Here is a 24,825-nt window from a genome sequence, read left to right as displayed (position 1 = left end):
TGTTTGCCTACAATCTCTTTCCTTCCACTTTCATCGTCAGCTAAAGTATATGTAAACAGTATATTGGATCCATTTGGCATTAAAATGTTACCAAATGGTAAGAACGGAACTGCAGCGTTCTCTCTTTCTACAACCAAACCTCAAACACTTTGCTGATGTCAGACGGTTACACAAGCAGTCGTATTTGGGTGTAGAACAGATCGCCGTGTCCAGGTAGAAAACACAGCTGCAAGTTAGTGTCGAGCTGGGGGGGGCAAAGAGGAAATAGAAAAGTCTTGTTGTGTATCTGAGTGCCGGATAACAATGAAGAACAGAAAAGTATTCAGGGTTTATTTTAGATTTCTATCTGCAGAGAGGAAACACTCTCTCGCTTCAGCGTCTGAAATCAAGGAGTCAGCCGGGCTAACACTTCTTACTGTCAATGCAACGCTCTGTTTACCGTTAGTGTTGGCTGAATCAGTGACTCTATGACATCTGGTCCGTGTCTGTATCTCGTTGTAATCGTTAACTGTATCTGTAATCATCACGATTATGGTAAATGGACTGTACTTATATATTTGTAGTCTTCCAACCACTCAAAGCACTTTTACACTACATGTCACATTCACCCTTTCACACTGATGGCAAAGGCTAAGTATGCCAATCACCAATCAGGATCTATGGACATTGGGGCTCAGTGTCTTGCTCTAGGACACTTTGACTATATGTTTACCTGACAGTTATTTACCTGGAAGTGGCTTTTGTTGTAACTGCTATAACTCTTTGAATGATCCTACTGCTCAGGCACCTTGTGACCACAGTTAAGTGAAGCTGTAGTTGTGTTTAGTAGAGGTCGTTGTCCACATGGTTAATTGTAACTTGTTTGGGTGTTTGTAAGAAATGTTGGGTTAACAGTCCCGCAGTGTACGGTTTACCTGTGACCCAAGGCTGTCCTTGGGCACAGCGACACACAGTGAGATTGTTCATTTGCTGATATTTATCAAGCGTAATGTTTGCTTTGTTCAGGATCTTTGTTTAACTTCTAAGCATGCTAACATTTAATGGTCTGCATTAAATATAAAGTGTGTGTCATCATCCAATGTGTATGTTCTATGTATGTTCCTGAAGTGTGAGAGAAAGTTAAACTGTGTTGTTGTACCTGCTGGTTCTGTGAGTGTGACAACACCAGCTTTACATTCCTAAAGCTGGATCAATGCAGCATCAGAATACCTGCCACTGTGTGTCAGCATTCCCAAACCCAGTGATGTCAGAGAGAAGAAATCCCAGAGATATCTCATGAAAGATAAACTTCTGATACTCCCTCTCCCTCCTGACAATCCGACTGAAGCCGACCCAAGAGATCCTGCTTTGATCAAGATGTTTATTCGTCTACAATCCTTGAGATGGCTTATCATGGATGTGCGTGTGAGGAGAGTTAACACTCACACACACATACAGATCTGAGAACCAATTAAGTGCCTGTTTCTGAAGATCAGACAGGAAGTGATGAGACAGGGTGGGCTCTGGTTTTACTAAAATTGACGTTTTGTAAACATCGAGAAGATGATGTTAAATGCTTCTTTCAGATGAGGGTATTGGACTGGATGTCTTGGGGGAACTTTTGGACTGTTAATAAAAAACTTTTAGTTTAGCTGTCTGACATGTTTATTCTGAATGGTTCCTTCTCTCCGTCTCTTTCTGTTGAAGGTGTCCAGTAGCCAACAGGACGTGTCCTCCTGGTCAGAGCTGGAGCAGCAGGCAGTGTCGGTGTGTCAGCATGACCACAAATCTGCACCACAACCCGCCTCCCCCACCACTGCCCCCTCCACGGCCCTCACAACAGCACCTCGGTAAGTGATTTTTGCACATTAGCACAGTAATAGAACTGAAAGGACCGGTGGTCGAAGGTGGTGGGACGGGACCTCGTCTGCAGAGCCAACCTTAACTGGAGCGCAGAGTAGCATATCTGCAAGCTTGAAACATAAAAGCGTACCAATAAGGAACAAGAAAAGGCAGTAAAGAAACATCAAACTATATTCCAGGAACAAACAAATAAACATATTCTGACAATGACAAATATCAGGGCATAAATTACGCTGATAATCAGATCTCCTCAGAAACCTCACAAATACGCTCCTCCTTATAAGAGGTGGCGTTGGTTAAAGGAGCGTACTGCATCATGTCTGTGCGTTTAGGAGAGTTTAGGAAGCATAACTTGGACTGAAGAAGCCAATCCTGCAGATCGACCTATATAAAGAAACGTAGTAGCTGCTAATAAATCTGACTGATGAGTGTGGCTTGTTGCTGCATGGTGACGTGCCCCCAAAGGCTGTAGCGAGCACACACATACCGACAGTGAAACAAACACACACTGTTAGTGCAGCCATCTTTCTCTATGTTAGTCTTTGTGACAGGAGAATGTTCATGTATTCACTGAGGACTATTTATGACTGCAATGTGTTTGGTGAGAGTCTGTACGTGTGTGTGTGTGTGTGTGTGTTTGTGAGTTCCTCAGTGTGTGTGTGTGTGTGTGTGTGTGTGTGTGTGTGTGTGTGTGTGTGTGTGTGTGTGTTTGTGAGTTCCTCAGTGTGTGTGTGTTTGGCTGTGATAACACTCTGGACTGGAGTGTAAACAAACGAGACACAGAAGAATGCGGGGACCCCAGAGTAGCAGATTCCACAGATACTGACGCATACAAATACACACTTACACAGACCGTACTACAGGGCCAAAACAAATTAACTGTGAAAGATGGACGGAGATACTTTATGGTGCTGAATATCTCAAAAACAAAGAAAGAGAAAGCTGAAGCCTGAGGGGCTGAAGAGAATGGCTGTTAAAAAAACTATTGCTCTATCCATTGGTCCATTTCCATCACTGGCTGAATATCGGCTAAGAAGGAGCTCAGAGCTATTGGGAGCAGTTGTGCTCAGCCTGATAGAAGCTACATGGAGCTGCCATCCAGTGAATCCAACACGTGCGGTGATAGGCATCAGGGTTGGGTGCAATGTCAGCTCGGCTCAGACCTTCAGGTCTGCTGATCCCTGGCATTGTAGGCTGGTGTTCTAGGGATGTGGAATGTGAATCCTCTCTGGCTGTGAAGACACTAGAGATAGTGCATGAGGTAGAGCAGAACCATCTGGATATGATAAAGCTCACCTTTGGTACGGTGCCACACACCTGGAGATGAACATAGCCCTCTACTTTATGGAGTTGTCCGGGCTGAGAGGTCCTCAGCTGGCTCCCCTCTATAAGAGGTATAAAAGTAGAGGCTTGGCTCAGTGAGGATCTGTTTGTTGTGCTTTACTGTCTCATGGTTGGGTCCTGGAAACGATACCATTTTCTGGCCTGGGACCATGGCCAAAGGCTTGAACCTGAGTGGTGATTTGTTTTTGGACGTCTTTGCTAGTCATGGATTTGTCGTAACAAACAAGATGTTTGAGCACAGGGTGGTTCACAAGTGTACTTGCTACCACAGCCACCCGGGCCAAAGATTGATGATAGACTTCATCGTAGTATCATCAGATCTGCTGGCACTGATCTCGGACATTCAGATGCAGAGTGAAGCAAAGCTGTCAAGTGATCACCAATGGCAGGTTAGTTGGATCTGAAGGTGAGGGCGACTGCAAGACAGATCTGGTAAACCCAAGTGTTTACTGTGAGGTCTTTAACTTTACCTCAGGAAGAATTTCCTATGCATCTGGGTGAGGTGGGGACATGGAATCCAGTAAGCCATGTTCAAGCATCTATTGTGGATGCGACCCTGTGCCCAGAGGGGGCTCCTTGTGGGATAAAGAAGTAGTATGGGATACCTGGGCCAAGGTCAGCCAAAAAGCTGTGGGAGATCTATGAAAACAAACCTTGACCTTGGACTGCTTATTCACAGGCGGCACACGAGTCACTCCTTCCATCTGAACATGAATGAGGTATAAAGTCACATTTGTATAGTGTTGGACAACAGGCTGTGTGACGTCTGCTTACATTGTGCACTGGAGTCCTCTCATCATACAGCACAAACATACCATGTCATTCCTTCAATGAAGCAGCTTCTTGCAGAACAGTAATCGATGCTGTGTGTTCAGAGAAGCTCTGCATAACAAAAATAAGATCTTATAAAAAAAACCTAAAAGACAATATGAAGTCGATAGAGAGCAGGATCATAGACGGAACATGTATGAGGGAGGACACTGAGCAACTTCAAAATGCTGCCAAAACTTGTTGGACGTGAGCCACACATCCTCCTCTCTACCACACCAACCTGGAGAAGGACTGAAATACACCGTTAACTAAAAACTCATGTACATTGACAGAGAGGGAGAAGAGAACGCAGAGGAAGAGAGACATGGGCCAAAAGAAGAGGCAAAGGCATCACTCACACAGAAGGATAATTGTTGTTAGAAGGATGTAACATTAAAGTCGGATATAAAGAAGTTTACGAGCTTACCCTTGAGGTAGCTTACAAAAATAGACGTGTTAATGTTACTCACTCTGTTTGTCAGTGGTTTAATAGTTCATTTGCGTCTACCTGTTCCCTTTGTTTCTCTGGTAGATTTGGGACAGTATCTAATCTTACACTCTAGCCAGGGCTCTTTTGAGGAAGGCTAACAGATAAATGTAAAACCCTGGGGATGCAGTTTGATTGTGTCTGCTGCAAATAAAGCATCAGGTAATTCATTCACACAGCTGCATTGGATTCCTGTGTCTACAAATCTTTTAGTCCAAGTGATTTTGTTGAAGTCTGACGTTACCCTTCATCTCATCACAATGAGATGGCAAACACTGCATGTTTATATTTAACTCCCAGTATTTAGATCCCTTTTTACAGTGCATCAATTGTTCTCAGTTTTGTGCAGAACTGGTTGCAGTGAAGCCATTATCGTTCAGGGACGTTATTCAGCACAGTCAGTGTTAAAGATAGACGCACACGCCGGCCCTCCAGAAAGAAACACAATGAGAGACAAAGCATCGAGAGCAATCGCCAAGGAATTAACGTGTCAAAAAACTCACCATCATTGTCTCAGCATGTCTTGGTTAGTTTCCCTCTTTGTGGACCATCTAAATTCTTACTTGTTTATGTTTCAAAATTGTATTTTGTTCAAAGATGTGATGAAACTAAAATGTGAATGTAGGTTTTTTAGGTTTTGTTTTGTTTCCCAGCAGCAACAATGAACGAGGGATTCCCAAGAACAATATTGGCAGTTGAAAATCATTTTTCAAACCCCTGTAATTTAGTCATTTTGGCTGCATTAACCGCAGATCTGTTGTTTTATTTCCAAAGGGGTAACATATCCCAGTCCAGCAGTGAAAGTGTAGTGATTGCAGAAAACTGACCTCTACCAGTGACTGTCACACTCAATCAAAAACAAGATCATCAGCTAACCCACAATGCATCAGCACTATGTGACCCGCCATAATGACAGTGTTTCTGTATTGTACTCTTCAGATCCAGATTGAACGAGCTGTGCTGCCAACATGACATTTAAATCTGTCAGTATTATCATGATCCACAAACCGCTCCTCATCATGCTCAACATTTAACTTTTTAACAATTACAGCTTTTTAACAACTACAGCTCCCCAACACGTTTCTTGGGATGATTTATTTATTACAAGTCACATCTGGTGTTTTATATATTCCTATACATATTTGATCAGTCAACTTATGCAACATTGTTCCCTAAAACCCAAAATGTTTACACCTGAATTCGTTAAATGTTGCCTCATATCAGTATTGTGGCCACAGCAATGTAGTCCAGACTCTTAAAGTAAGAATTTGTGCCCTGAACTGTTATTTGTTGATAATATACATTTTAGTAAAGTAATGTTTCTATTTTAGTAGTGTGTGAAATTAGTGTCAAATAAAAAAATATACAGTATATCTTGAAATTTAAGTCTAAAGATTGGATTTATTACAGTTTAAATGTTGTTTTACTTCTGGTTCTGGCACTCAAACACAATGTTGGCAAGCAATACATGATTAATAATTAATTTTGAGTAACAATAATTTGAGGTTGTGATTTGAGGAAGCTATTAAACGTGTTCTCCCCTGAGACTTGTCCACACATCACAGTGTGTCCTGAAGATTCAGTTTGCAGCTTGGTCCTCAGGAGTAAATAAGTTTCATCTGAGCTCTTTACGTTGATTTAGGCTGTTACAGTCCCTGTTAGCTCATGCATACACAGTTTGTCAGCACTGTGTCTTTGTTATCTGCGTTTCCTCATCGGTAGACACACAAACACACACACAGTTTGTGTGTATGAAACTGATCCATTTGCCAATACTAAAAAAGAAACCATCTGTGTTATCCCCGAGGAGAGAGAGGACATCGCTGGTCCATTTCAGGAATGTCTCCGTTTCATAGTTTACAAGTATCGTCAAACAGCTGTCGCACACGTCATTATACAGTATGTACTTGTGTTTTTGATAACAGGCAACTTTTACGACTGTGTTTTGCAGAGTGAGGCATGTTTTCTTAGATTTCATGGCAGCAAATGACCACAAGTAACCTCTGAATTTCGCTTATCAAGCCATTTTCCATAATACGCACAGCAGGCTCATGGTACTGTAGTGTACATATGATGAAAGTTCAAGTTTCTCTCTCCATCTCCACAGACATATTCTCAGCCGACGTGTGTGGCCCTGATAAGGAACTGGACGTGGAAACTTGTCAGTGTGTGTGCCAGCAAAGAGATCAAACCCAAGACTGTGGCCCTAACCGGCACCTCGACCGCAACACCTGCCAGTGCGTGTGCAACATGTCGCCTGCTCCCTCCTGCCTGCTGAACCATGTCTTCAACAAGGACACCTGTCAGTGCACGTGTAGCAAGACGTGTCCGAGGCACCAGCCCCTCAATAAAACAAAGTGTTCCTGCGAATGTAACGAGTCGCCCAATAAGTGTTTCCTCAAAGGAAGGAGGTTTCACCCAGCCACATGCAGGTAAGCTCAGCAGCATCTTCTGTTTGCTAATTAAAAAGTACCACTTTAAATGGAATGGCACTGAAACTCCTCCTTTAGCTCAGGACAAACCTGAAGACGAGCTTAAACATGCCCCCCACACCACCACCACCACCACCGGGGAAACATTGTCCTTCTACCCGCCCATTTATTCTGCCACCTTTCCGCCTACAGACCCATTTATGTTTTGTAGATATTCATTCAGTCACACATCTGGCCATCCATCCATCTTTTTTCCTCCTTCCATCCATCCATTCATCCATCCATCTTTTCCTCCTTCCATCCATCAATCCATAGATCCATCAATGCATTGATCTTTTTCTCCTTCCTTCCATCCATCCGTCATCCATCAATCTTTTTTCCTCTATCATCCATCCATCCACCCATCCATCCATCGATCTTTTCCTCCTTCCATCCATCCATCCATAGATCCATTCATCTTTTTCTCCTTCCATTCATCCATCCATCCACTTTCATCCATCCATCCATCTTTTCCTCCTTTCCTCAATTCTGCCCACTCGCCCGTTATTTAATCTAACTGCGATCTTTCCATCCATCCATCCATCTATGCATCCATCTTTTTCACCTTCCATCCATCCATCCACCTGCCAATTCATCCATCTTTTCCTCCATCCATCAGTTAATACATCCATCCATCTGCCCTTCCTCCCTCCCTCCATCCTGCCTACTAACCCATTATTCTGTGTAACTGCCATCCATCCATCAGTCCATCCATCAGTCCATTTATCTACCCAACCAGTCATCCATCCATCCATCCATCCATCCATCCATCAGTACAATTATCCATCCATTCATCCATACATACATACATAAAAACATACATACTGTACATACAGGTACATACAGGTACATACAGGTACATACAGGTACATACTGTACATACAGGTACGTACATACATCATCAATACTTATAGTTCAACTATCCATTCTTTCAGCCTTTGGCCATACTGTGCACCTCTGCCTTGATCCATTGATCCAACTAAACACTGGATTTTCCTGACCTTTGACAGATAAGGTCACTATGAGGAATCTTGTTGGGGTGTTGCAGATCTTGATGAGATGGAGAAAATCTATATCCACAGAAAACCACACGCCATGATGCTTTCTTGTTCTTGTAGATTCTGTGGTTGCATCATCCTATAGCAGTCAACACCACTCCAACACTCACACATTCACACACTGGTGATGTTAGTGTGTGTGTGTTTAGCCAGAGGACGGCACTGGTCCGGCAGTGGTAGCTGGTTATTGCACTGAACCTGGTTTGTAATACAAGACCTCCGTGTGCTAATGACTTCTCTTAGCTGTCACTTAACCATTTCCTCTCCCTTCACAGGAGGAAGCACACACACATACACACACATCCATCCACCCCGTCCAGTCTCGACCCTTTGTGACCCTGTTTGAGAGTGATTTATGAGTATAACGTAGCAGTAGGAATCTAGTGTCTGGGATCTGGCGCTGTGTGTGTGTGTGACTGTTTAAAAGAGAGCGTGTGTGTCTGTTTGAACTCTTCTGTGTATTTCATCATGGGTTCATAGGTCTCTTTAAGTAGCCATGACGAAATATTCTGTCATCCACCAATTGACACCCCGTGCACCGAGAGAAGCAGTGGCAATTACACGCCAGATCCAGAATCTGTGTCTGGTGATGAAGTGCGTAAGTGCTACGTGAACGTGATTCAGTCCCTCCAATACTTTTTGTTCTTTGAACATGGATCCACTCATCGTGTCATCTTGTGGAGGTAGACAAATCAGTCCTTGAGTTTGGGCTGAGCTAAACCAGATATGAGCTTCTGAAGGTTCATTCTAATGTTTTTAGCCTTCAAGCTTTTCTTCTGTAGGAAAAGTGAAGTATTGCTGATGTTTACCAATGTCCATAGTATCAAAGTCACAACTGAATTTTATTCTTTTAAGAATAAAAAAACCTTCAGTCACTTTCTCATGATGCCAAAAAAACAACATCACATGTAAAACGTTATAATGGTTCTTGCTGTTCTGGTGAAAGCGCTGGTGGCTCAGGCTTGGGCTGTAAATCACAAAGTAGTTCTGAAGGCTGTAGTTTTTACTGCGAAGAAATCCAAACCTTAGTTGCGACCTTTGACCTCTAGAACACACAAGAAAGTAGTTAGTGGTTCTCAATCATTTGCAGCAGTGTTTGGCAGCACTGAGAACCTGCAGGTTCCTGGGAAAGAGGAAAGCACATCCAACAATTACAGCTGGAGACTTAAAGAGACCAAATGAAAATATACGTTTTTAGTTTTCATTCACACCACTGACGGATCAGATCTCAAGTCTGGAATCAAATTATAAGTTTGCTGCTTTATAAAAGCAAACTGTTCCAGTCACTGTTTTTACACTACATGGCAAACAAAGGCCGTCGTATGATAGGTGGACATATGTGAATCGAAGGATGACTTTATTCACTAATAAACTGGTTGTAATTTGCCAACATGATCAAAATCAAACCAATTTTGCCACTGACTGACAAGTCTTTACTTAGTTAGGCTAAGACTAGCCATTATTCTATTATTTCCATTGTAAGTGTCGTGGAGGCTGGTGTTGCTAACTCTGTGATTCATCACATTCTCAGTGTTAATTTTGGCAGCTCTTTTAGATTTAGTCTCAGTCTTCAGATGAAAATGATTCTTAGTTTTAGTCACATTTTTAGTTTCGGAAATGTGCAAGTAGCACTTGGTAACGTTGTGAATTGGTTGGAGTAACATGTTGGTTTTAAACCAAACAACATTATCTAACTGCATACCAAATTAGCTAACTAACATAACTAATGTGATACAATTTATAGCTGTATGTAAACTCGTTCTGAATTTGTGAAGCTCAATCTTTTTTCCTTTCTCATTGCAGTTGTCTGCGGCCTCCCTGTGAAGTGAGGAGGCGAAGGTGTGAACCAGGTTTCTCCTTCAGCGAGGAAGTGTGTCGCTGCGTACCGTCCCACTGGAGGCGGCTGGACTAGCCACCGGCTAAAAAGCTGCTAATGAGCAGACCACAAACTGAACAAGTAGAGTTCATCACTAGCCCCTGTAGACCTGCTGGTCCTGAACATCCCCATCAGCTGTGAGGCAGCTAAGTGTGCGGACCCTGATGAACTTTAGGGAAACGTCAGTGATTGGAGCGCAGAAATGGGAAACTGATCGAAGGTGGGATATGCACTGAAGCGGCTATGAAGACGTTTTTGTAATGGGAGAGCAGCTGACCGGAGCCCAAATGTGGAAGGAAGGACTGAAACACTTGTTATAAATATTGTCTAAATAATGTGTTTTTAAATATTCGGGGGGTTTTGTATTAATTATGTCTCCGTATTCTTTTGTCAGATATTGATTATATAATTTATTAAATGTTATTTTTCAACCTCTGTTTCTTGCAATTTCAATCCTTTTCCATGAAAATACACTGTGATCCATATTTTTGTATCATGTATATTATATGTGTAAAATAAAGCATACTGGATGTTTTCTATTGTTAACTAAGTTTGTCTGTTCTGCTGATATTGTAATGAGGTTATTCTTCACTTACTCCACCTCGGCATCAGAATCAGGGGCTGTAATAAGCTGAATCTGGTGAAGGTGAAATCAGCGTTGCTTATAGTGTTAGGACTACATTTTATATTTCAGATTTTAGCCCATTAGCTAGCTCTCTTCAAAGCCACCAGACTCCATTAACTAAAACAGTCATTTTACCTGGCAGAACGTGGGCCTTGCTGGTCTACCGCTGCCTCGTTACACGTCATCACACACGTTAGTTCAGAACCTGAACGAACCCCATAAAACACCGCACAATAACACAAACAAACTCTCCGATCGAGGCAGCGGTAGACCATCAGCAACTCCCGTGTTTTTGTCAATGGAGTCTGGTGGCTTTGAAGAGAGAGATATAACTGCTGTGTCTGGTTAAACAAAGGATCTCTCGTCACTTGACAGCAAAACATGTAAACGCAGGGCCCAGGTTTGAAAATAACAACGTTTCATTTTACTTGCATAGGATGCATGTGTAAGGTAACCATAGCAACATGTGTTTATTAAAAAAACAGCAGGGTGGAAAAAGTAACACAGGCTATGTCTACACGTAGACAGGTATTTGTAAAAACATAGCATTTCTCTGCGGTTTGTCCTTTCGTCCACACAAACCACTGAAAAGGGATAATTTGTAAAACTCAGCCAGGGTGAAGACTTTTAGAAACTTCGTTTCCATGGAGACGTGTAGACGGGGTAAACAGCGTTTTTGGCTCGTGACGTCAGGCTGTGCGCCATTATCTCCTATGTGAGGCGTCACTGATGAGGCGACATTCCTAGCAAAATGACGGACGTGACGTAAACAGTGATGCTTAACAGGACTTAATACATGTTTACACATATTTACAGTTACAAGAACTCAAACCAGAGAAAGGAGGACTCAACTGCACGACTCGACTCAGGAGCAGATTTAAACAAGGTTTAATAACAGGCAAAGTTCGGTACACAGGTAATCAATCCTACAAGGCAACAGTGATAAAGTAGTGAGGCAAGAGGCAGGTCAGAAAACAAACGAGGTCGAGGCATACGTGAATCAGAATGCTGAGAGAATGCTGGAACGTGACGACAAGGTACAACGACATGAGGTGTAAATAAAAGAGGTGATGAGGAGTGATGAGACACAGCTGGGGAAGAGACAATCAGGAGCAGGTGAGCACACGACGGGGAAGGGACAGGACACAGACCTGAAACAGAGACAAGGGTGAGTGACCTTCAAAATAAAACAGGAAACACGAGACATGATACATGAGGGAACAAAACAGGTAACTTAACTAAGGTGCAGACATGACAATGGCTGTGTCTGAAACCGCATACTAACGTACTGCCTACTACATACTCTAACAGTATGTACTGCATACTGCCTACTAACCCGGTCTGATCTCCGGTCCATCTCCCTCATAGTAGAAGCTGAATAGCCGCAATGCATTTTGGGGCGGTTGAGTACAACCAGTGAGCTCCCGTCTCATACTCAAACATCCGGGCATTTCTCACATACACAAAATTGCATACTATGAGATGGGAACGCACGACATACTCAATGTTACGTCACGGTTAGTATGATTAGTATGATAAGTATGATAGTATGCGATTTTCGGACACACCCAGCGACTCGACTACTACTCTGAGGAACAGAGGCGTCGGGATCGATTTTTTCCGACATTTGATTGGCCGCGATTCTTCTTCTTCTGTGCTTGACCGGGTTATATCGCCGCCTGTTGGTGTGGCATTCTCATGACAGCGATTCTGTTGTGTTTTTGTGTTTTCATTTGGACGAGGATTTTTTATAACCGTGCTCGTGTGGACGGGATTTTTTTGGAAACGAAGGAGGCAAAAACTTTTCAATAAGTCTGTGTACGTGTGTAGACATGCCCTGAGTAACCTTTGCTTTGAGTACTTTTTAAGCGAGCTACGTTTTACTTTTACTTTTTGTTTAAGAATTCCCCTCACATTTCAGAGGATCCTGGAAGTTTGAGTCATAACAACAGAAATCCAACTGTGTTATTGTTTCCTCCTAATTTCCCTGCTGGACATTCTCCAGGAGTGAGTCGGCCTGCGTGCGGCCGTGCACACCACAGAGTTAGAACGAATGTTGACGTCATGCAAATGTGAAAACATCCATCAGGTTTTAAATTGAACTAAGATGTTTCCCGTCTGCAGATTTACACAGTGGGAAGAATCACCCAGGAGTTTAACATGATAAACTCCCAGGATGTCAGGGCCTGTCAGCCGGGCGGGAAGAAATCTGTGATGCTTTTGTGGTTTATAGAATTACACACACTCGTTTCCTTTATTTAAGCCAAGTGAAAGCTTCAGTGGAAATGACTCCATTTAGTTGTACAGCAGTTCGTACGTGCTCGGCTCCAAACTCTGGTGCTCGGCTCCAAACTCTGGAGTCCAAAGTACGGATGCAGTGAAGGCAGTGTGTTGTGTTCCCTCTGAAGTCACTGAACAGGTTATGGTGAAAACACGTCAACACATCATGCGAGGAAACAATCCCACCTGTAAGGTCCACTTACTGTCTTTTGCCTCAACCTGTCGCCTGCTCTCTCTCTCTCTCTCTCTCTCTCTCTCTCTCTCTCTCTCTCCTCCTCTTTCATGACATCCAGTCAAACATGGAAGAGGAAGAAAGGTGAGGTTTCATCCTCCCTGTCTCCTCTGTTTTTCAGCCTGACTCACACACACACACACACACACACACACACACACACACACACACACACACACACAGACACACACACACACGCACATACACACGATGGTCTTCCCTCAGAGACAGAACTGTCCAGCACACCAATTCTTCAGGCATCTGTGTGTGTGTGTGTGTGTGTGTGTGTGTGTGTGTGTGTGTGTGTGCGTTCTTTCTCAAAGTGCAGCAGAGGTTAGTGTGTGTGTGTGTGTGTGTGTGCGTTCTTTCTCAAAGTGCAGCAGAGGTTAGTGTGTGTGTGTGTGTGTGTGTGTGTGTCTGTGTGTGCGCAGAGGACATGCTGCTCCTGAGGTTGACATACTTTATAATCCACTCCAGATGTAGAATGTTAGTTGCTGAACCACCGTCACCTCTCATGTCAAACCAGCCAATGTGTGTGTGTGTGTGTGTGTGTGTGTGTGTGTGTGTGTGTGTGTGTATTTTAACATGTGTATCTTTTCTTCCTCTTGTGCCTCACAGGCAGTCAGACACCAAAACTATAATATAAGAAGAGCTTCAGTTATTCTTGCTGAAGGAAAAATCCAGATTTAAATTAGGTTCCAGGGGAGCTGCAAGTATCAGACACTTGTTGTAGTGCAGTGTTGAATTAAGTGTGTGGTCCATTAACAAATCCACACAGCTCCACACGGACACTGCTCCATGCTCAGTGTGTAGCTGTGAAAGCAGAGCTGTGGGAAACGTCAACATTTAACTGGGAGAACAGTGGATCCGTCATGTTTGCCTTACAGAGCATTTCACAAATGCAAATTAGACTTGAATCATTTTCACAGATTGTCCTGGCTGAGCGCTAAAGTGCTCGGGACTCTACAATAAATAAATCCTGAAAGATAAGAGAGGCAGGCGTTTTTATTACAACATAAATGATGCCATGAACTCTCAAAAGTAAGATAGGGAGACAAACAATTCAGACAACGTGTCAGTCTTTACTGGAGTAAGTTTTGTCATTCTTTATTGTCAGTAAAGCTCCACACAGGATGTACAACGAGCTGCCTGACGATGACGGGCGGTCAGGAGATATAAAAGGAGACCCACTCTGTCAGAGACACTGTCAGAGGTTGATTGCTCAATAGATCTGGCATTTAGAAAGTGATGAGGTCATGTCTCATAAACAAGACTCCTGCTGTGACTCAGGTGTGGTTTTCCCTTACACACGTTACACAACTGGTTTATGCTTCGTGTCTCACTTACAGTCAGGATCGCCCAGTTTCTCCTGTTGTGGGATCAGGAAACCAAATGTCCAATGTTCTGCCAGTTCCTGAATGAAGCAGTTCTGGTTGTTCTTTTTAATGAAGAGAGACACAACTTGTCCGCCCTTTCAGACTTGACTCGATAGAACAACATGTGCTGTGGAAAATAAGATGTGAGAGTCGTCCACCAAGGGCACCTAAAACATGAAAGGGTTATTCCAGTATCCGTACACCTGGGTCCAGTTTTTTACATATTGTTTTGTACTAAATCACAAATAGGTTAACCTCTATTTACAGATTTTACATAGAAATGTAGAACCTGTGGAAACCAGGTGCCGGCGTATGCATGAAAAACAGTCCGTGTGGAGAGCAAAACCAGGTGGAACATCCACTGTAATGACATCCCGGCTCCCATCGGCGTCATCAAGGATTAACCTTCTTACTAATCTCTATAAACAGACACCTGCATGCTAACAGCTAACAATCTGCTCTAGATCAAAAATTCAACTTGAGCGACAAATCTGCTTGATGCTGTCGTGAAAGCCATTCAGAATTCCTGACTTCCCTGAATGCATCAGAAATGATGGCTCCGCCCTCCGTCCTCCGGGGGATGGGACGAACCAAGAGATGACAGCGTTTATTTAGCAGACACATCTGGAGGGAGAATTTCACTTTGATCTGAACACACGGTCGCTTCTCGAGCTGCTGACTGGACTGTAAACAATGCAGCGCACGGAGGAGGAAGGCTGGGCTGGAAGTCGTTTATCTCTAAACGCTGGCTAAACTGGAATGCCCTCAAAATTCACCTGGACTCTCAGAGGGTACATCGTCGTCAGACGAGAGCCGATGGGAAAGAGTTTCAAATCGCTGTAAAACAGAGAGTAATGTCTGCAACGTATTCTGTGAGTGTCCACCAGAGTCCGTTCATTCATAGTGTGCTATTCATGTTACCGGTTTGAAGCTGTAGGCCCCGGAACCTGTATAACAAACGACAGCATCTCTCTGCACCTAGCAGGTAGCGCCAAGTGGAGTAACATGGTAATTGTTCTTTATGCTAATTATACTGTTTACACCTGACGTGACGCTTTACAGATTGTTTGTGTGTTCTGTTTTGGTTCAGTGCAGCAGAGTGCAGTTTGGTTCACCAAAGAATGAATGCTAGTGTTACACGTAGGTCCAGCCAGGTCTGAGAAGTTTTAGAGCGAGGTACGTGATACTTGTTTTTTACACTGTAGATAAATCAAATACTTACGTCTAGATCTCACGGGATCTATGTCCCGTGCGTTCAGACGGCGCGAGCCCTCACCCACAGGAAGCGTGTCTGATCGGCAGCGCAGCGGAGTGCTGGCCCAAGCAGCTGGATTCGCGAGATCACAAGATTGCGGGAGCAACACACAAACAACAGTTCAGTTTGCACCTCCGAGGTTGATTATCTGCTCATCTGGAGATCATTCTGTGATAATTGTGCTTCTATCACGGCTGAATACACGACTTAATTAAAAGTAAAAAATTATTTTTTCAAGATTTCAGTGTGTTGTTGTGAAAACGGAAAAAGTCTGTACCGGTCTGTACATGATGTTTTATTTTGAAATGACCGGATGCTGTGTGCTTTTTTCGTGTGTGACTTCCTGTTATGAACAATCTGCTCTGTTCAGCTTGACACGTGCTTGAAGCGGAAATATGCGTATCTTCAGCGGAGCAGAGCGGAGAGACGCTTCATGTACTGTGTTATTTTTCTGGAATAGTGAAAGTATCTGTAATATTGCCACGGTATGAATGCGTATTTGAGCAGCACTTATTTATACTTACTTATTCTTTATTGTAAGTACGTAAAGTAAATTTGGTATAGCAACTTTCACAGATCAATGTCACCAAGTGCTTCACAACATACTACAATAATAATAACAACAATCATAATGATAAGAAAAAAACGAACCAAAAACACAGAAAAGCTACAAATGTGCAAAATTACACGAGATGATCCAATCTGAAAAGATGTCTTAAGCTGCTTTTTAAAAGCGTCAGTAGAAACTTCCACAGTGTCGGAGCTACAAACTCAAAGGCACGATCACCTTTTGTTTTCAGTCGGACACGAGGGACGACAGGTGGACCCTGGTCAGAAGACCTGAGGGATCTGCAGGTCAGAGATGAAATGAATCCTGAATTTAACTGGAAGCCAGTGTACGCTGTGCAAAGACTGTAAGTGCCTGTACTTTTATATGTGGAAGGCTTATTTTTATTTGTTTGTTTGCCGGTGCTGGAACGGATGTCAGAGGGAATAAGAGGATTTCACCCGTCAGAACTCTGAGCTGTTTTCATTGATGCCAAAGGCCGTCCTGCAATCACAGGATCCCTACAGAGGAAGACCTTCTTGTCAAAGAGGAAGACGAAACAGCTGTTACATCGCTCTCTTTGAAGCCACCAGACTCCATTGACAAAAACAGTAATTTTACCTCACAAAACACACGAGTGTTCTGGTTCGCTGCTGCTAGTAATCACTTTATTTTGCCTTTGAAGGCAAACTAATTGATTGATTGATTATTAGGGAGTTTACAGAAGCTCTTTAATCTCCTGTCCCTGATCTGATTACATTCAGAGCCCAATGATAATGAAGTGTATTCGAATACATTTGGAAAATAGATTTCTGCTTCACGTTGCACACACCCATCGATGCACACACTGCACACACACACACACACACACACACACCTCCAGTCCCTCCTTAATCGGGAAGGAAGGTTACAGAGCTACCCAGGTCTGCTGATGAGAAGATAAGATGTTGGCACACATGGTGTGTGTGTGTGTGTGTGTGTGTGTGTGTGTGTGTGTGTGTGTGCGTGTGTGACAGAGAGAGAGATGTGGAGATAAAGCCCAATGGCACAGAAAGCAGTTCACACCATATATTACAGTGAAGTCCAGTATTAACAATCCCACTCCCTTCCTGCCATTCAAACCCTGTTTGACTTATGACCCGTTTGTGTGCATGTGTGTGTTCACGTGTGTGTCTGGGTGTGTGTGCATATCTGCGTCTATGTGTGCGTGTGTGAGGGCAAGGGAGATGGAGGGAGAGTGCGACCATATAGGAGGGAAATGGGGGTACTGGGTGTGTCAGCTGCTCAGATAACACAATAGAATGCAACGCTTTAAGTGTGTGTGTGTGTGTGTGTGTGTGTGTGTGTGTGTGTGTGTGTGTGTGTGTGTGTGTTTGTGTGTGTGCAAATGTCTGCTGCATTAGGGATCAGCCTCTATAAAACTTCTGGGCTAAAATTCACAATAACAGTTTGTTTTATTGTATTATATATGGAACAGGAATCACTTGTTTGGCCTCATTGGATTTGCGTCAGGGAAAAGGTGAAGCTGCTCCTCCGTATCTGACTTTGGACTAAAAACTGCAGATTTGATTTACAACATTTATTGTGAGATGAAAGAGTAAAAAATAATGGTCCTCTCCAGCAGAAACTCACAGATAAAATTCAGAAACTCAGTTGACAATTATTTCTTACTTTTCTTCTGGCAGTCAGTCGTGTGTCACTGACTCACACGTTGGCATTGAAACCAGAACAAGCAGCCACTTCTAGTGAAGTACTGTGTTTTTGTCGTGCTGGGAGCAGGGTGACGACATCAGCTGGTTGCTCAACTGACTGACACTTTTGGCACTTTTCAACCTTCACGTTATTTCTGTACATGTGACCGTTCTGACTGGGGGTTAGGCTACATTTGCAGGCCCCCCTTCTTAGATCCCATGAGCTATAGTCTGGGGACGACATAGCCTCTGGGGAGAACAGTGAACATGCCGGGGCATGTAGCCGACGGTTAGCGATAAGTTACTTCCTTTTCCACGTGCCGCATCGTGTTAAAAAAAAGAACCTGTTTTCTTGTGATTTACTTGTAACGGCTCTTACCTTGATGCAGATTAGGAACAAGTCAACATGAAGCTTTGTCATGTCTGTCCTCAAGAGGAGAAGAACACTACTTTAAATCTGAACGGCTTTCGTGACACAGCATCAGGGAATTTGTTTTAAGTCGACTGTTTTTCCTGCATACATCGCAGCCTGCCGATACGTGATTGGTCAATCTTACTTGGACTACAAGCGTACTACAAACGGAAACCAGAACACTTGCCGTCCCTAAAATCCACGTCCCTGCCCACAGACATTTCTGTGTAGAATCTGTAAATAGAAATTACTAGCAAAGTACCATGTAACAGCCTGAGCATCCTAAAGTAGACTTTGCTTAATATTATCTTTACATGGTCACTGAGTGACAGTGCTGGACTTGTGTTGGCTCTCTATTGTTTTGCAAGAAAACCTGAAGTGTCCTTATGGTGCCCTTACAAAGGAAAAATGTCAATGCTGTACCCAGCCTGTCTCACTTTTAAACTCTCAAATTTCCTCTGCTTTTATCACAAAAGTGCAGTAGTTATTGTTCAAATCTGGCTTTTAAATTTCTTCTGTAACAAGGGTTTGGAATAAAATACACAATAAATAATATCAATGCATGAAAAACGTTCCCTGTTCCGTTTCCTCACAGCATGCAGCTGCCCCTCTGACTGACTGAATCCATCTCTGGTAAAGTTGCAGTCCAACCAGGGCCCATTTTTTCCCGCAATGTTCTTAAAAGCTGCAAACAATGTTAAAATTGTTGCCGGTCCCTCATCACTATGATGTGTTTTAACATCTTTTTGGTTCTGCCTTGTTTCCAGGCACGGAAGACGGTTTACTTTCAATGAACAAACCCTGACCACCTGCACACTACCTGAAAAAGCTGATATTTAATGTTCACTTAAAGGTCTTATCTCAAAGATTTCAGTTCCGTTCTCTTTGGCGGCACCTTTGGTGATACACGGTAATTGCGGGAGCACACTTCCCAATTTAACCAATCGTCCACGCTTGGCTCCGGTTGTAACTCTTGATTTTCCTGGCTGACGGTCGCTTTCCTTTTCAGAAAAAACAGAAAGCTCCGGCACTCACAGGATCAAGTAGAACTGACTTTAATGTGGGTCACAGATGAACGCGTTTCGGCTCTATGCCGTCTTCAGATGCTGAAGTGCCGGAGCTTTCTGTTTTTTCTGGATTTCATTTTTTTCCGTGCACCCGAAACGATACTTTGTTACATATTTTTGGAGTTGTGCGCGCTGCCATTGCTGTATCCACTTTCCTTTTCAGACTGTTTGCTTCATCTGAGCGTCGAGTTTGTTTCTTCTTCTTTGGATTTTCACTTCTTGTTGAAGTTGTATCTGTAGTCATCCATCTTTTCTTTGTTTGTTCAGCCATAGTAGATTACTGTTTACTCGCAACACTTGCAGAGAGCGGAGAAGCAGCCGCTTAGCTCCGCCTACCCTCTCTGGCAGACCAACCACTGCTGGCTGATGGAAAACGCGTCACTAACTGGGCGCCACCACAGACACCCAGTCCATAATGATACTATATACTGCAGATGCAAAGGCTTGTGTTACCTCATTCGGTGATAGCGACTTAACGGACATTTATTTAATCTTCGAGATTCTGTCTTTAAGTCTCCTCCAACATAAACACAAACTGTTGTCTACTTTTATTATGTTACATTAAGTCAGCTCAGTTTGTTGGGCTGCTGCTGTGCATCAGTCACATCCCGCTGTTAATGAGTTTTACATTCTGCAGCCTGATCGCATTTTAAGGAGGCAAAAGTTCAAAAGGTCATTAGATTAGTTTGTATTTTAATTTTAGTCTTAGCGAAGCAGCAAACCTCAGTGAGCCTGAAATATCACATCACTGCTGCTCCAAGTCTTTTATCGTCTCATGAGGATCTAAATCCTGATTTATTCGCTACTGGAAATATTTAATGTGAGTTTTTCTTTGCATCAAAGTGTTGAAATGTTACACAGACAGATAGTACACAGGCGCACATCCTCCACATCAGGTTCTTATTTCACTCCTGAGTGTGTCTCCTGTGTGTCAGTAATATTCAGACTGTCGACGAGCTGTGAATAATTGTGAATGAAAGCAGCAAAGATTAAAAACACCTGTGGTCATTGTGTTTGCATGTGTGACAGTGTGTGTCTGTGTGTCTGTGTGTGTGTGTGTGTGTGTGTGTTTCTTAGTCCTAGTCTCAACATCCATAAAACCATCTTAAAGTAGTAACAAACTGTCGGACAGGCACAGTGCAGGACTTTCCAGATTTAAGAGAAACTGATTTTGTGATATTGGAACAAACTGTGTCAGATTCACGACATGTTTAAAGCTCAGATCCTTTGATCACCACGTCTCTGTGTGTCTCCTCTGATTCCTCCCTGTTAATTCACCTGTGTTTAAGGTAAATCCACTTTCTTTAGACCTGGGCCTTGTTTTTTTAAACAGATTTTGGGGTGTTGAAGGCTGAAAAAGTTTATGAATTGCTCCGGTAGAAACGATGTGTGTTGACTGTAACGTAATCCTTATAAATGCTCCTGATCAAAGTTAGCTCTGTAAATGTGCTAGTGGTTGCTAATGCTAATTAGCTTGTGTCATTGGTTGATTAGGACCATAGACTGTATAAAAAGATGGCCGACATGACAGTGAAGCCAAAACATTTTGAGCGCCCCCTGCAGACTGGCTGCAGTATAGCTCATAAAGCCCGCCTCCTCCATGTTAACAGATGGGACATGAGTCAAACTATAAACTCAAAATACACATCAAATACATTTTTCTCAAACAGTAGTTATTTGATGCTGTAAAAATTGTGATTGACAGCTCTGTTGACCAATTCGGCTCCTGCAGTCAATCAGTTCCAGATTAGCAGAGCGGTGAACGTTGACCTCAGACCAACACAAGAAGCTGTTCTGCTTACCCGGGATCCTTGCTGTTTTATCGGTAAGTTAAGTGTGTGTTTTGGTTAGCGAAAGTGGCTACGGCTGCACCACCCGCCGATCTCTATTGTGCAGACTCTGGCTCCAAATGACGTCACCATCTCTAGATGGCAGCGCCTATCACGATCATGATTCTGGTTTCTAGTTAAAAAATCCTCTTCCTCTGTAACAAAAAGGTCTCTCTCTGTAATGTTGTCACACACTTAGAACAACAAGCTGAGCCTGTCAGTGGAAACTACAAGAACTTCTAATGGACCTACTTTTTTCTGTAAACTTGATATTGGGTTTGATTGGCTGTGCTTCCCCTTGTATGGTGGCTGAGAGGCTGCGAATGAGGGTTGTGGCTTTTGCAATTGCGTTTTGAATATGGAGTTCGTTCGAAACCTTCCAGCCACCGTACCCTTGGCTATTGTTTTGCAAAAATTTTGCAATTACTTAGGTAGGTGTTGAGGGTCAGCAGGAGGAGATTAGCTCCATATAAAACTTGTATAACTAAAAAAACTATATAGCAATGTATTCATAGCATGCAGTTACAGAACAAAGGGGCCCCTCAGCTAACGTCACATGTGCATATTTACTGCTACTGTATGAAATGAATAGTAAAGCATTTTGTGACACTTTAGGTGTAGCCTATATTTATGCAACCCAATAAACAGCATCATCATATAGAGACTGTTTGCATTTGTGCTGCTTAAACATGCAGCAGAGCCTGTGATAAAAAGGGATTAAATTCAAACAACAACAACAGAGGATGTGAACAGAGTTAAAGAGGGTTTAATGAGTGTGTTTGGTAGTAAAAGGTGAGTATGTGATGTGTCTAACACTGTTACAGTACGAGCCCCTGCAGACTCTCCACCATCTGACCCTCCTCTAACCCTTACATGCCTGTCAGACGGGATACCTATCAGCCAAATCCATGTTCTATGTAGAAGCAGTCGCTGGCTGCAGTGATGCACTGTGTGTGTGTGTGTGTGTGTGTGTGTGTGTGTGTGTGTGTGTTAGAGAGGCAGAGTTACAGCTCGTCTCCTCTGGTTATGAAAACAGAGCGACCGCCAGCTCTGGCAGACACTTGGTCTAGCTAATATTAAATCCCTGAAAACACACATTATTCTATATAAGGTCGCTGTTCTGACGTCTAAACATGGGAATGAAACAGTCGATCACATGGGACATAAAATATTTAAGGACATGAAGCTTTATTTATGGCGGATCAGCTCTCACATCATTGGGGGAATGTTTTCAGGGGATCTGCTGGAGTCCAGGGGAGCGTCAGGTTCGGGGAGGTTGTCATATCAAACATTTGACATCTTGATTCACTTTATTAAAGTGCTGTGTGCTTATTGGAGCATCAGAGCGTACAGCAAAGTAATGAAAATATACATAAGCCCACATGCAGAAGTACATGCAGACAATGAAGAAACGTATGACGCACTTACTCATATATTTATTTATGCACTTTGAACGGCTGAAGCAGAGGTCAAACAATGTGTGCCTGACCTGAGAAGAACCAGAGGGTTCTGCCCCTTTCTGATCCAAATGAGCGCGTTGACGCGGGTTTTTTAGACCCGGGAAGACCCGCTAATAAATGCCGATTATCTCTTTTCCCATTGCCAGTGAAGTGTACTCCTGTCGGTCTCCGTTCTGCTGCGTCACCGCCTGACGTCACAAACGCGCCAGAGACAGGGTTAGAACCAGTAAAGATGTTACGGTGGTTAGGTCTTTATTATATCTGTTACTCATTCAGTCTGTTTATCAAACTCCACAAACTTGGAACGATGTTCGAGCGCTGCTCGGACAGAGACGGGCGGAATTTGTAGCTGAGATGACGAGGAGGCACGTCATAGCATCGTGCCAGAAAGGGGGCGGAGATTAACGTGTCGACACGGGTTTTGTGTTCCCATCAATGTTGATCGGAGCCGAGGCGATAATTACCGGGGTCTACTGCGGGGTCGGAATGCAGATTGTAACCTTTCCCAAAAGCCGGGTGTTAGCAGGTGTTAGCAAGTGTTAGCGGGTTTCTTGAGCAGTGGGAAAGGGGCTCTACAACATTTCATACATCACTGCAAATAGTGCATTTAGCAGCTCAACACATCTACCCTTCCACACTGTTTCCACTGCAGACAGGTGAAATTCTGCAAAGGTGTAGCCTGCATCATCTAGGGCTTAGTAAGCCTCCTTGGAGTCCCTTTAGGTGAGTGGCCGTTGGAAACATGACACCTGAAAACATACAAGCCAGTGAATTGCTGGGTGAGCATTACTGTTGGTTTTAATAACATTGATTTGGGTCATTTCTACATTTACTGAGGGTTTAGTAAAGTTTGTAAATAAAGCCCAGACTTTTGTCCATTGTAAATATCTGCACACTTTACAGACGGACCTCCAAGTGCAACACTGAGCCACCTTCATAACCCTGTATGTACGCCTACTGAGGGCATTTAACTGATGTTTCAGGTGCAATCTTCTAATTTGACCTCCTAATCTTTTTTGCACCCTGGACAACAACAGTAGAATTAATTTTTTTGCACAGCAGTCTAGCTAGCTTGTTTTTTGCTAGATTGGAGGCAACCTGCGACAAATAATCTCAAGTTCAAGTTGTATCATTTTGTGGGATCAAAACATCGTTTAAGCAGAAAATCAGAGCGTTTTAAAGATGAGGCTGTGCTGAATGATTGACAGACATGTGAGTGCTCACATGTTCTCCTCATAAGAAGCCATTTGATTCACAGCTACAAAGAAGACGTGCTGTTTCTGTTTGAATAAATCAGACCCAGAAAAAGATAAATATACGTTGGTGTAGTTATGTGACATTAAGCCTAGAAAGGCCTAGAAAGGTGTAGACATACAGTATGTTTCTCTCCTGCTGCCCTGTTAGGGCCCCAGTTAGGTTGTGGTTCATTCACACAAACAGATACTATTTGGGAATGCTGCTCTGAGCAAAGGCCGCCGTACACAGGGAAGTTGTTCATTTCCTGCTGCAAGTTAGTTTCTTGGGCACAGAATAACTTGTGTTCAGTCTCTCTGACCTTTCTGACCTGCGTTGTTAAAATAGTTTTAACACAACAATGAAGCCCGAGCGGACCGGACTAATCGGCTTTGTGTTCTTTATCTGCTCTGGAAGCGATCCACGCTCCTCACGTGGAGCAGAGTCTAAAACTTCCAGCTTCTGTTTCTATGTGGATCCAAAAAACCTGATTGTCTTTCGCCTGCTTGTTGCTCACATTTGCATCATGGATTTATAAATACACGAGTATAACTACAAGAAGTTAAAACTATGCAAACAAGATGTAAGACTTCTGTTCTGAGTAGTGTTGGGAATTACAGCTCTGTGAAGGGAGCCGGATCTTATGGCTCCCGTACTTCCAAGTTCACGAACGTCACAACACTAGGAGGTCGAGAGAGGTCAAACTCCAAAACGTGCCTGCACTCTATTCTCCTGCGTCAACACACACGCATATTTAAAATTCTGCGCTTTTAAAATTTAAAAGGAAACAACAGAATAATGTGGGAACAATTAATCAACGTCATTGATTTGCCAATGATTTATGACACAACTCTGAAAGACTACAGAGATGTCAACAAAACAACCGAGGCACTATGTTGTGGTGACATGATTCTGCTGCACGTGACATGC

General features: G+C 43.1%; 1 protein-coding gene across 1 annotated transcript in view; it reads left to right on the top strand.

Annotated features, from left to right (window-relative positions):
- The window catches only part of vegfc (vascular endothelial growth factor c), a 51,684-nt gene extending 41,419 nt beyond the window's left edge, over nt 1-10,265 (top strand). The window contains exons 5-7 of the mRNA XM_069677036.1: nt 1,687-1,829; nt 6,591-6,915; nt 9,816-10,265. Of these exons, the coding sequence (XP_069533137.1) occupies nt 1,687-1,829; nt 6,591-6,915; nt 9,816-9,924 (577 nt within the window). The 3' untranslated portion in view covers nt 9,925-10,265. The remainder of the gene's footprint in view (nt 1-1,686; nt 1,830-6,590; nt 6,916-9,815) is intronic.
- The last annotated feature ends 14,560 nt before the right edge of the window (nt 10,266-24,825 follow it).

The sequence above is a fragment of the Semicossyphus pulcher genome, unplaced genomic scaffold (assembly GCF_022749685.1).
Source record: "Semicossyphus pulcher isolate SPU_LCO1_2020_fin unplaced genomic scaffold, fSemPul1.0.p SCAF_27, whole genome shotgun sequence".
NCBI classification, from domain to species: Eukaryota; Metazoa; Chordata; class Actinopteri; order Labriformes; family Labridae; genus Semicossyphus; species Semicossyphus pulcher.
The sequence above is the reverse complement of the archived record's forward strand: the minus strand, read 5'-3'. Positions and strand labels throughout refer to the sequence as shown.